Source organism: Cajanus cajan, chromosome 9 (genome assembly GCF_000230855.2).
Source record: "Cajanus cajan strain Asha chromosome 9, NIPB_CcT2T_4, whole genome shotgun sequence".
Classification (NCBI taxonomy): domain Eukaryota; kingdom Viridiplantae; phylum Streptophyta; class Magnoliopsida; order Fabales; family Fabaceae; genus Cajanus; species Cajanus cajan.
In genome coordinates this window covers 20,741,212-20,755,202 of record NC_138525.1, presented here as the reverse complement: position 1 = coordinate 20,755,202, position 13,991 = coordinate 20,741,212, and the positions used below count along the sequence as shown (strand labels likewise).

Below are 13,991 nucleotides of genomic sequence, written 5' to 3'. Positions count from 1 at the left end.
CTTCTCCTAGCCGCTTCTTCAACTCTGTCAGGATGACTTTGTTGGCGGACTCAGCTTGGCCGTTCGTTTGTGGGTGCTCGACCGAGGTGACCTTGTGTTGTATTCCTAGGCCGGCTAGGAACTCATTAAGCTTTCGGTCAGTGAATTGGAGGCTGTTGTCGGTCTCCAAGGTTGATGGGACACCGAATCGGGTGGTAACATTCTTCCAAAGGAATTTTTGGACTTGATGAGCCGAGATGCTTGCTAGGGGTTCGGCTTCAATCCACTTGGTGAAAAGGTCTACGGCGACGATGAGGAACTTGCATTGCCCCTTCGTAACCGGGAAAGGTCCAAGTATGTCGGCCCCGCATGTGGCGAATGACCATGCTGGGGGGATGCAATGCAGCTCCTCGGCCGGTTGGTGGATCAAGTTGCCGTGTTTCTAGCATGGTTGAGACTTCTTCACAAAGGTTGCGCAGTCAGTATTCATGGTCGGCCAATAGTACCCGGCTCGCAAGAGTTTGGAAACGGTTGTTCTCGCTCCGGAGTGCATTCCACAAATACCCTCGTGAACTTCTCGCATCACGTAATCAGCCTCGGTGGGGTCCAGGCACATGAGTAGTGGAGTAGAAAAGCCACGCCTGTACAACTGACCGACGATGATGACATATCTACTAGCCTACGTTCTCAGCTGTTTGGCCTCGGTCGGGTCGGCAGGCGTGACCCCATTGGTGATGAATGCCTTGATTTCGGCTCGCCAGTCTGAGGGGTAATTGTGGTCGGTGTTGTCGGCGTCGACACTTCCTACCATTTCAGCTTTGACACTAGGGTGGTCGATTTCTTGCTGAATGATGGTTCTTAATTGGCCTGGCTTCTTGGTTGCGGCCAACCTGGCCAACTGATCGGCTCGTGTGTTATCCTCGCGTGGAATGTGCTCAACCAACACCTCTTGAAAGTTCACCTTCAACTTTTGGTAGGCTTGGTAGTACTTCATCATGTTGTGGTCTTTTACTTGGAAATTACCACCCACTTGCTCGGCCACCACCTTAGAGTCAGTTCGACACTTGATTCTCGATGCACCCATGTCCTTGGCTAACCTTAATCCAGCCAACAAAGCTTCATATTCAGCTTGATTGTTCGAAGCTTTGAATCAGAAACACAGAGATTGTTCCAAAGTTATCCCTTTGGGTCCCTCTAGAATTACTCCTGCCCCGCTCCCCTGGTAGTTTGAGGAACCGTCCACGTGGAGGGTCCACCAATGTTCTTCGAAGTGGTCGTGCGGGTGGAGTTCATTCATAAAGTCTGTTAGGCATTGGGCTTTAATCGGTCCTCTCGGCTTGAAGACGATGTCAAATTGAGAGAGCTCAACCCACCAAGCCATCATTCTCCCGGCGAGTTCAGGCTTGCCTAAGACCTTAGAGATTGGGCAATCGGTACGTACAACTACTTGGTGGCTCTGGAAATAATGTCGTAGGCGTCGAGAAGCGTGTACCAAACCAAGCGCCACTTTTTCTATCTGCTGGTCCCGGTCTCGAAATCTTGTAGGAGTCAGCTGACAAAATATATGGGAGTCTGGGAGCCTTCTTTTTCTTGCACCAAAACCGAGCTGATCGCCTCCTCAAATACAACCAAGTATACCAGGAGTGGGATCGAAAGCTCGGGTCTCGTGAGGATCGGCGGCGTTGCCAAAGTCGTCTTCAAGCCTACAAAAGCTTCTTCACAAGCCTCGTTCCACAAGAAAGCCGAACTTTTTCGTAAGAGCTTCGTCATCGGGTTGATTTTGTCGGCCAAGCGAGGCAAGAATCTGGATAAGGCAACCAACTTCCTGGATAGTCGTTGCAACTCTTTGAGGTTGCTCGGACTCCTCATGTCTAGGACAGCTTGGCATTTGTCTCGATTTGCTTCTATTCCCCTGGCCGATAGCATAAACCCTAGAAATTTGCCTCCTTTGACCTCGAAAGTGCACTTTTCGGGGTTGAGTCTCATGTTATCCTTGCATAGTTCGCCAAAGATTTTGGCTAGGTCTGCTATGTGGTCGGCCAAGGAGTTAGACTTGACCACCATGTCATCCACATAAATTTCTATGTTCCGCCCGATCTGCCCCTGGAAGACTTTATCCATTAACCTTTGGTAGGTCGCTCTGGCATTCTTCAGCCCGAACAACATGACTTTGTAACAAAAGTTGGCGTTCTCGGTGATGAACGTCGTCTTCTCCTCATCATCCGGGTGCATCTTTATCTGGTTGTAGCCAGAGTAGGCATCGAGGAAGCTGAAGATAGACTGCCTGGACGTACCGTCTACAAGTCGGTCAATGCAGGGGAGTGGATAAGCATCCTTGGGGCAGGCTTTGTTGAGGTCGGTGTAGTCGGTGCACATGCTCCACTTTCCATTCGACTTTTTGACTAAAACCACGTTGGCTAGCCAGGTTGTGTAGGTGACCTCTCTTATGAATTTGGCTTGTAACAATTTTTTCACCTCGGCATTCGCAGCTTTCTCTTCTCATCCCCCATTTTTCTCTTCTTTTGGGAAATTAGTTGGGCGTCTCGGTATATGGCTAACCAGTGGCAGAGGAAATTTGGATCTATGCCTGGCATGTTCGATGTCGTCCATGCGAATAGGTCTTTATTGTCTCAAACCGCTCGCTTCACCAGGTTTGAGTCGACTTCACTTAGTTGGGATCCCATGTGCATGACCTGTTCGGGTGCTTAGCCAAGTTGGAAAGGAATAAGGTCCTCAGCTGGCTCAATTCGTTCTTCTTCGCCTAACCGAGGGTCGAGGTCAATGCCCTCCATCATCTCCTACCTGACCACATTCACAGCTTTCGTCGTCGGGAAATCGGCAATGGGTTGTACCTTTAGGCTAGAAAGGTAGCACTCTCTTGTTGTCTTCTGATCGGCGTGAACGGTTATCACCTGTCCATCTTTCGACATGAACTTCATGCACAGGTGGGGGGTTGAGACAATGGCTCCCAGTGCATTGATAGAAGGTCGGCCTAGCAGGATGTTGTACGACGTGTTCGCATGCACCACGATGTAACGGATTTTGATCTCTCGGGAAGACTTCTGGTCGAAGCCAAAACGAGTGTATAGATCAATGCACCCTCTCGTCATCACTATTTCGCTCGAGAATCCCACTAATGGCTCGTGATATTGTTCTAGGCTCTCCTCTGGGATCCCTAGCTGCACGAAGGTGTCCCAATACAATATGTCGGCCGAGCTCCCCTGGTCGACCAAAGTTTTCTTCACAATGCAGTTGTGCATTTCAACTGAAATGACCACGGGGTCGTCCTGAACGGGATCGACGCCACGAAAGTCTCGATCAGAGAAGGTTATTGGTGGCATCCTCGGTGTCCTCGGCTGGTTCACACTATTTACAGATCGCACCGCTCAGAGATGTGTCTTCCGTGCCGAAGAGGTGGAACCTCCCCGGCGATGCCTCTGGCTATGGTGTTTATCACTTTCCTTGGTCGGTCATTTTCTTCCTGGGAGTGTCGTGAATGATCCCTCCTCTCGGCTGAACGGGATCGGTGGTGTCGATCTCTCAACTGTGTAGCCTCGCGAGAGTGATGGTCTCTCCCTCTTGCCTGATGGTCTTGGGGGGTGACGAAATTTCTGAGGTGACCCTTCTTGATAAGGTCCTCAAGCTTGTCCTTCAATGCCAAGCATTCTTCAGTCGAGTGCCCCCTGTTTCGGTGGAATCAGCACGTTTTAGCTTTGTCTGCTCTGGGGGGTGTGTTCGCCCTTTTCGGCATCACAAGGATCTCCGATACAAGGGCCTGCTCCATTACCTTGGCCCTACTCGCATTGAGGGGGGTATACGCTGTGTAGCATGGTCCTCTTGGGGGACGAGCATTCAAGGGTTCGGCATTAGTCTTTCTTATCAGCTCTCGACCGGATTCTTTTCGGTTGTAACCTTCTTCGGACCTAGCCTGATTTCTAGTCTCCGCCAGCTCTTCCATTTACTTCTCGGCTCGGCGTCGGAGATCGTTCATATCACCGGGCGGTTTCTTAGACAAGTTGTTCATGAAAGGCCCTGGCCTTAGGGCGGGTACTTAGTCGGTCCAGTGCCACGACCGAGTTGAGATCGCTGATTTCCATGGCAATCTTGTTGAATCGGTCCATGAAGCTTCTCAAGCTTTCTCTTTTCTCTTGACGAACCCCTGCCAGTGCTAATGAGGTCGTCTTGTACGGTTTGCTCGTCGCGAACTGCAGCGTAAATTGGGACGACAACTCATTAAACGAGTCGATGGAAGAGCTCGGTAATCGCGTGAACCAACTCAGAGCCCTCCCCTTCAACGATGTGGGGAATATCCGACACAAGGCCAAGTCATCTTGAATAGAGAGGGTCGCTTGTGTCAGGAAAACGTTCAAGTGCTCCTCGGGGTCGGTAGACCCATCGTACTTCTCGATTGGAAGGCTCTTCCAATGGTCCAACAGGGTTGCCTCCATTATCCTTCGAGAGAAGGGGTGCCTTAGGGAGTGAGTGGTGGTGTCGGCCTTGTTGCCTATCAAAGAGGTAACCAGTGTTCGGGTGACCTGGTCGGTTGGGGCATGATAGGCTGACTCTTCTAGGAGTGTGAGAGTGGAAGGCACGTAGGTTTGGTTCAGACTTCGGAGTTCGACGTTCTGCCGACGCAGTTCAGCCAACTCCCTAGCATCGGCTTCTCTTTGTCTTCGGATGGCTTCCATTTCCTCGCGCAATGCACGCAAGTCATCGTGGAGGTCGGGCTGGGCTCTGTTAGCGTTCGGCCGGACCTCTTATATCACAGGCTTCGATTGTGTTTGAGACATTCCGTATGGGTATCGTTCTTGGCCAGTCATCACGGGATTGTTCTCGGGGTTAGGGATCGGTTGAGTCAATGTTGAAGGTCCTTTGCGTGTTACTACCATGTCTCGGTCTCAGTCGTAGAGTTCTAAGGGGCTGAAAACGTCTCTTCGGCCCCACGGTGGGTGCCAAATGTTCTTGTGTTAAGATACACACTTCACTTGTCCTTGTTGTAGCGGGTCTGGTCCTAGGTCTATCTATGTCTTCTCGCTCCTTTCCGAGTAGTCCGAAGCGAGGGGGGTGCCTGCAAAGATACTCCAACGCTCAAGTAAGTGCTCGGCGTATTAAATGCGGTACTTGAAAAGTTAGTTACATACCTCGTAGGGAATCTATTTATAGTGTTTCTTGTTGGACCGTGATTAAGGACTGGGCCCCGGGAAATTAGGGGACTAAAATGGCGCATTACGTAAATTAATAGCTCCTTAATTGTCCTGGCATAAATATCTAACTTGGCCGGGCACACCGACATGTTCGGCTTAGGTAGTGAGTGGTCGGTGTCCTCGACATTGTTGATCTAGTCGGTCGGGTCGGGTATTTGGGTACAAAACTTTTTTAATTATATAATTTCAAAAAAATTATTTTAGTTTGTTAGGACTATTAGTAATTTTAGAGATAAATTAAATTTGTTGTGTAATATTAACTAATTAAGTTTTTCTTATGTTTTATATTTTTTTATGTGTAAATTTGTTTGAAAGATAAATTAGACAATTTGTAATTTTATTGAAAATTTTTCAAAGAGATTAATTCTGACTTTGCATTAGATTGTATGACCTGTGTTTTGTCTTCATTTAAATTTTTACATTTTAAAAAGAATTAGATTTAATATAATATTTTTATTAATATAAATATTAGATAGTAAATTGTTCTGTGTCAAATTTGGTAAAAAGTGAATTTTATTTAATAAACTGATTGATAATATTTAAACATAAAAGCTAATATTTTTTTTTCAAGTTATATAATAAAAAATTATTTTAAAATTTAAAAATAAAATAAAATAATTTAAATTAAAAAATAATTTAAACTTTAATTTATGACTATATAATAAGTCTTGCACATTGTCCAACACTGGATTAATGATGCTGGTCACGACCGTCACATAGCACACCGTTCAATGAATCAAACCAAATTTGAAAGTGGAGAGATAATTTGGTCCCAGTGAGAGTCGAACCATCTACACTATACATGTGGAAAGTAATAAAATTATTACTACTACTTCAAGCTACTGCTGTACAATGCGGTGCAACACGCGTAGTTGCTGCAATCTATCTCCATATTAAATTTATGGACAAGAAAACATTATTCTAAACATATTTAATAAATTTAAGTTATATATATATATATATATATATTATAATATGTATACTTTTATAATAAATATTTAAAATACATCAATTTATGCTATCTACAAATTCAACCAGTAATCCAATATTTAGATTGAGTCACTTTGATAATAGTGATTTATGACATCCTTAGATCGAAAGTTAAAATTTATTTCTTTGAGGTACAAGAAGTTATTAAAAGGGTTCATCTCTCTTGACATATAATTTATATGCACAAGTTAACTTTTATGTATAAAGAAATTTATAATTAAAAATATATATAATTAGACAAATATATAATATAATTTTAATTTATTTAAATAAACTATATAATTATATTTGATATAGAACTTTTGTGTTATAAAATCTTATTAAATAAATATTTACTTAAATTTTTTATTTAATTAAATAAGTCCTTAAACTTACCTGCGTGTAATGATAAGATAGATGAAATTTTAAATATATAGGTTGAAAATATTTTATAAAATTAAAGTCTAAATCCGTCTTATTATCTATTATAGATTTTTTTTATAAGTCTAGTATAACATTTTTAAAGTCTGTCTTGACTTATTAGCCTATTTAAATTACTAGCGTAAATTAGATCAATAAATTTAATTTTTAAAAATTAATAAAATTATTTTTAAAATATACTTATTTATTGATTTTTATCATATTAGGTCTAATAAATTTTTTTATAAACTTAAACCTGATCTTTTTATATAAATATATTTTTTTAATTATTTAAACTTGACATTTTTATCAAATAGGTTAGACTAGATTAAACTTTAAAGAGATTATATTTAAAGCCTAAAACTTATTTCTATTTCTGCTTAACGTTTAAAAATTTTTTAAAAAAAAAATCTCCTTTGTCTTAAGATATCCCAGTAAAATCTTAAGTACTAATAAATGCTCTTGAATTCATATTAAAGTGACATAGATGCCATTTCCTCGCACAATCTTTTCAAGCATAAATAGGTGTCTTAGGTGGTGGTTGATATAAAACCACATTATACATGTAGAGCCACATTATTCCATTTAACCCGAGAGTATTTGTTTGAAACTACTGGATCATCCTTATTTTCCTTAACATATATACCCCACACCACACCTCATCCCTTCTTGTGAGTGAAAGAGGTGCAACTCAAATTTTCTCACCATGCCTTCAACTGCCTTAAAATGGCTAAGCCTTGTTGGAATCATTTGGCTCCAAGCCATAAACGGCACAAACACCAATTTCCCTGCTTACTCCTCCCAGCTCAAGCAACTCCTTTCCCTGTCACAGTTTCAGCTCAATAACCTTGCTTTTGCCTCAGATGCTGGCAAACTCTTTGGCTTCTTTTCTGGCATGGCCACTACTTACCTCCCCTTTTGGCTTGTCCTCATGATAGGTTCAACTCTTGGCCTAGTTGGCTATGGTGTGCAATATCTCTTCATAACAAACCAAATCTCCTCCCTCTCCTATTGGCATGTCTTCTTGCTAACTGTTTTAGCAGGGAACAGCATTTGTTGGATTAACACTGTGTGCTATGTGATCACAATAAGAAACTTTCCATCTCATCGCCAAGTTGCTGTGGGGTTGACAACTAGCTACCAAGGGTTAAGTGCCAAGATTTACACCAGCATTGCTGATGTTGTTCCTGGACACAAAAAGGCTAAAACATTTCTACTTTTGAACTCAGTTTTGCCTATGTTAGTTTGCCTAATAGCAGCTCCCGTGGTCAGAGAATTTTATGTCACGAGACCTAGACACATGGATGTTGGATTTGTTGTTATGTTTGTTATCACAATTGCCACTGGAATATATGCTGTGGTGAGCAGCTTGCAATTTGTCTCGAGCAAAATATCTTCACTGGGTAGCTTTATTGGTGTTTTGGTAACCCTTTTGTTCCCTCTATTAGTTCCACTTTCCATGAAGATCAATTCACTAGTAGAGTCATGGCACAAAAATAGAGAAAACCAAAGAGTGTATCATTTTACTGCAGAGGAGAGTCAGAATGAAGAGAGGGAAGAAAATGAGGTGAAAGAGGGTGAAGATAGTATTAGTAGAGAAGTTCAATATGTAGGTATAAGAGAGGAAATAGGAGTAAAAGTGATGCTGAGAAGAGTAGATTTCTGGTTATATTTCCTTGTCTATTTGTTTGGTGCAACACTCGGTTTAGTGTTTCTGAATAACTTGGGACAAATAGCTGAATCCCGGGGTTACTCTAGCACTTCATCATTGGTGTCTTTGTCATCTTCTTTTGGCTTCTTTGGCCGTCTCATGCCATCTATTATGGACTACTTTTACAGGTAAATTACACATTCTCTACTTCCTAGCTATTCCTATCTAACACCAACCAGCACCTAGTGCATTTACATTGTCACATAATTCAAATAATGGCTATAAATGTGTTAGTTGATCTGCATCAATGGACACCAACAAGCCATTAAATAACCCCTCTAATTGAAATTTTGTGTCATGGTTTGTGTGTATGCAGGGGTAAGTGTACAATATCAAGACCAAGACCAGCTTCTATGGTAGCATTAATGGCTCCAATTGCAGGGGCATTTTTCTTACTTCTCAACAAAACTCATCTTGCTCTCTATGTTAGCACTGCCATTATTGGATTGTGCACTGGAGCCATCACTTCCATTTCTGTGTCCATCACCACTGAACTATTTGGAACCAAGAATTTCTCTGTGAATCATAATGTGGTGGTGGCCAACATCCCAGTGGGGTCCTTTCTGTTTGGATACTTGGCTGCAATTGTTTACCATAAAGGAGAGTATGAAGATGGAAAATGCATGGGCATGGAATGCTACAAAACCACTTTCATCATCTGGGGCTGCCTTTGTTTCTTTGGCACCTTTTTGGGTTTGATTTTACATGCTAGGACTCGCAAGTTTTACTCACAAACTATAGGATAAATTATTTTTGCTACTTATACACCTGATAACACCTATATTAATCCCAACACCCATTAGTGTATAGTATTTTTTTTCTTTTGGTAGAATCCAATATATAGGTTCTATACTAATCCCGTGTATTTTTATATTACTTGAGTTATGATGAAAATGAACACTTATCAGTGTATTAGGAAAGTATGTATACTATTTCAACGGTAATTAAATAAGCATATATACATACGTTGCAAGTTCACTGTTGATCTCTATTATCAAATAATATGATTAATATGTTGGTTATGAAGTGCTGTCATCGATTTGTGGCTCAAAAAAGGACAACAATGTGCAACTTCGAAGCCTTAAAAAATGGACGCGTTTCAAAATTTACTTCCACCCTACTGGAAAAGAGTCTCCATCCGGTGCCATTTTAATTTAATTAATCAGCTTAATGAATAAGGCTTCACATGTAGCTACTACAATGTAGCTACAAATATTGATACGCGCGGTTTTGGAGGTTTACGTAAGCATATGCTAATATTAATTATGGTTTTCAATCTATAATGATATTTTAACAACCCTTTAATTTTTATATTATTATGTCTACACCACGCATCTCTCTATAGTAAAAATGAAATGACCAAAATCCATAAAGATTTATACTTGCTTCTTTATCTGGAAATAACTCAACAATATATTGAGATTTAAAATAATTTTTAAGATTTTTTTTATTTTAAATGAAAGAATTATATATTAGACATTTTATTAAAATATAAGACTTTTTTTTATTATAAAAATTAATAACAAGTAGATATAAGAATTATTTGTCTCGTTTTAATTAAGTAATTGTTTACACAAATAACAATATTAACGTATTAATGGTGTTACATAAATACTACTAGAATTTCTCTTTACATGCGACTTTTTCTACGATTTTTGTATTAAAATCCGTTGCAAACATTATTCTTACAAATTTTTTTGCAAAATTTTATCTGCAGGTAATACCTTCGTGGATAATATATTTTTGCGAGTTTTAAAATTCGCAGGAAAGTTTCCTACGAATTTTTTTCGCGAAAAATTTTGCAAGAATATTTTTTACGAAAAAAATCAAAGAAATTATTATAGATTATTTTTCATAAAAAAATTATAAGAAATATCTGTAAATTATTTTTCACAAATAAATTCATAATTTTTTTTGTGAAATTATTATTATAAGAAAATTCGTAAAAAAAATTTACGAATATTTTTTTAAAAAATTTCGCAGAAAAATGACACTTTTATAATAGTATCTTAAGATTAAACCTGTATAAATTAACGTAAAGCTTTAACTTTACATTAACATGTAAACTTCTATTTTGTAGAAATCTTCCATAATCAACTTTATCATTCACTTCAACAAATTATCCATTGAATAAACATATTTTAATGTGATTACTCGATGATCAACTTATTCTCAGAAGAATCAACCTAATCACACTTAATTAGGTTAATTTATTCACATAGGTTGGTTTATTTGTGTTTACACGACTAAACAATTCACACATGCAGTAATTTGCTTAATAACAAATTATATATCAAAGATAATAACTTTTTCTCTTTGGTAATTATAATTATGAACTCATGTCACAAGTATAGTTATTATTATTATTATTTTATTTGTAATGTAACTCTCTTATTCCCTCATTAGCTGGATGTTAGGGTGCTTACTAGTGATTTTCGCGTCATGCATATTTCATTGCTTGGATGTGGTCACTCTAGTGGAGCTGTCTGAGGCTTACCAGCTTCTCTATCATCCAAACAAAAAAATTTACGTAATGATTTCGCAACCACATGTTGTACCCATATCAGCTATATTTTCTTGTAACTGGATTACATTTGCATGTTCTAAGATCATACTAGACATAAATGATCATCATGCATGCTGATTTATGTGTGTGAATAGAAGAAAGCATGCATGTAAAGATGTCGACATCGATCCAAGCATTGATTTGTGTGGTCAGTTCCAAGTATCCCGTATCATCCTAGGAAAACTTCGAGCTCCCACAAGCCACATATTTATTTTCTTCTATGTATAAAAACCAGATGCTTTGATTGTATATATCAATAATCCACACACTCGCCGATACTATTGGGTGCATGAATTGTTCTTGAAACTTTCAATCACATACGCATGCATAATTAACATAAAATGGGATGAATCGTTGTAGTGATGTCTACATATGTATATCTTTAATTTGTCTCAAAAAGGTTTTCAGCAATAATTTAATATAACATGTGTGTAGGGACAAAGCCAGACTTGAAGGATAGAAGGTACCATTTTAAAAAGAGTTTTTCATTAAAAATATATACACATTAAATTTAAAATAAAAATATTTATATTTATTTGTTTCAAAATGTTAAATACATTAATAATTTATTAGAATACAAAGTATTTATCCTTTATATCATGAAAATCATTTATAATTAAATGAATACTAATTTTTTTAGCAATTTTTATATTTGTGGTTCTAATTCTAGACCATGCTCTAATAAATTAATGTTAAATCTCTCTTTGATTTTAATTTTTAATGTAAGAATAAATTTTCATTCAGGATAATATTATTTAAAATTTGATCGATTATTAATGGAATGACAACTTATTAAATGTTTGACTTTCAATGTTTTTTAAAAAGTATATATAAACTTAATTAAATAATATAACAATATTTATATAAAAATAATAATATAATGGAATTTATTTAATTTTTACCTTTTTCAGTTTTATTATTTATTTTTAATTTATATTGAGGGGAAAATATGATAAATAAGAGACTATGAATGATGAGGGAGTGTTATCTTAAAATTTTTAATACAACAATTAAGAAATAACAATAATAAATATTATTTAGATTTATTCTAACTCTATTATTATAATAAGTGATAAATATTTTTAAAGTAAAAAATCATGAAGGAATTGAATAAATTACAAAAGTGTTGATATGCTGGAAGTGTTATAACACATTAAATATACTTAAATATTTTAAATGTTTTCATATATGTAATTGTTGAGAACCTTTATTAGTTGAGCTAATAAATAAGTTACGAAAATACAAGAAAAAGAAAAATTTGTGAAGAAAAAAATTAAGTAAACTAATATTTACTTTTAAAAAAACCTAAATAAACAAATAAACTTTATAATTTTTTACATTAAAAAAATTCAAGGGGCCCATGGCCCTCCTAAGACTACACATATATCCCTCCTATGTGTGAGATTACTTTTTTTTTTCTTCACAAAAAATAAAATAATTAAATTATCTTAAAAAAGATATTCCATTGCAGATAGAGACGGATCTACATAGTAAATAGTGAGGGCACTTGTTCCCACTACCATTTTACATATATATATATATATATATATATATATATATATATATATATATAATAAAAAAATAGTATATTTTAAAAAATAAAAAGTTATATTCTAATACAATAAACATATATGTTTAAGTTATTGTATGTATACAATTTAAGTTCGAAGAAAATGTCTATTTATTTGATGTTTGTTAAACTTTTGAAAGAGATTAATTTTCATATATGATAAAAAATACTCCATGATAATAAATCAATTTTTTTAAGTTTAATATATATATATATATATATATATATATATATATGTATATATATAAATGCTTACATGTATAATGTAATATATTAAAAAAAATCAATTTTTGATAAAAATAAAATTTGCAACATGCATGTTTACATTTTGTACTTTCTATTTATATTGTATACATTGATTAAAAAAATCAAAATAGTAAAAATTGTAAGATTTATGTTTTATTTATAATTTTTATTATACGATATGTTTTTAAATAAATTATCATCTAAAAGTTTATATTAGATATTAAAAACATGTTTCTATCATAAATAAATTAAACTTGATTTTTATAGAATTTAACATGTTTATTTTTATATTTTTATTAGTATTAAATTATTATAAAATATGTCTTTAGGATTGTAGTTCTAACTAACATTTACAAAATTTCTATGATAGAAAAATAAGTTATATTTAGAACATATATTTTTAATAAAAGTTAGGCTCAAATCAACTAAATTATAGTATAACTTAGTTTGGCCTATTTTATTTTCATTCATTGTTGTAATTGTAGATATAATAGCTTGTAAAAAATAATCATAATATATATTTATATTTTTTAAAATTATATGTCAAAATTTTAATATTATAAATATATAAATAAATATTATTTTCATTACCTAAAGTTTCTAAATTTGTAACTGATTGCAGGACTTATATATTAAATAAATTTAAAAATCAATTTAATGATATGAAAACTAATAGTTACAAACTGATAGAATTTTAAATGATTGGTTAGTTAAAAATAAATTTTAATATTATAAATATATGAATAAATATTATTATTTTATTATTTTTTTTAGTGTAGTTTGTCTTCTTTATTATTTAGTTTGTTTATTTATACATTTTAAATAAGTGGGAACTTAATTTTGTTTGTGGTAGTTAAAATAATTCCAGACATTTTAGAAGTAAAATTAAGATGCTTTCAATTTCATTAAATTTTTATATTATTGATATTAAAGGGAATAACTACATTCTACCAAATCCACATGAATGAATGTCATATCTTTTAAGACAGTTGGGACTTTGGGATTCTTCCGATGTGCAACCGTCCAATGCTCATGTATAAGTCGAGTTCATTTTTTTTTTAATAAAAAATATAATTATGTTATAATTTTATATTATGTTAAAAATAAATTAAAATTATTATTTTTTTCATAAACATAATCTACATAATATACTAAAATTAACAAATTAAAACTGATTTATGTTTATGAGACGTAAATTTTGTTAGTCAAATATTATTTTTATATTTAAATATAAAAATATGAAATAATTATAAAGTATTATTATTTTTATTATTAGTTTCTTTTTTTGTGTGTGTTAAATTTATAAAAAGATAAAATATATTTTTG

The 13,991-nt window shown here is 35.3% G+C and overlaps 2 protein-coding genes across 2 annotated transcripts; one reads left to right on the top strand and one right to left on the bottom strand.

Annotated features, from left to right (window-relative positions):
• Positions 1 to 2,777: 2,777 nt before the first annotated feature.
• Positions 2,778 to 3,320, bottom strand: LOC145952003 (uncharacterized). Its single transcript, XM_083064220.1, has one exon. It carries the CDS (start codon positions 3,318 to 3,320, stop codon positions 2,778 to 2,780), a length of 543 nt encoding a protein of 180 aa, XP_082920346.1.
• A 3,797-nt stretch (positions 3,321 to 7,117) lies between these two features.
• Positions 7,118 to 9,261, top strand: LOC109792129 (Major facilitator superfamily protein). The gene is made up of 2 exons (XM_020351513.3): positions 7,118 to 8,411; positions 8,600 to 9,261. The coding sequence occupies exons 1-2, from the start codon at positions 7,279 to 7,281 to the stop codon at positions 9,027 to 9,029; spliced, it is 1,563 nt and encodes a 520-aa protein (XP_020207102.1). The 5' UTR covers positions 7,118 to 7,278; the 3' UTR covers positions 9,030 to 9,261.
• The last annotated feature ends 4,730 nt before the right edge of the window (positions 9,262 to 13,991 follow it).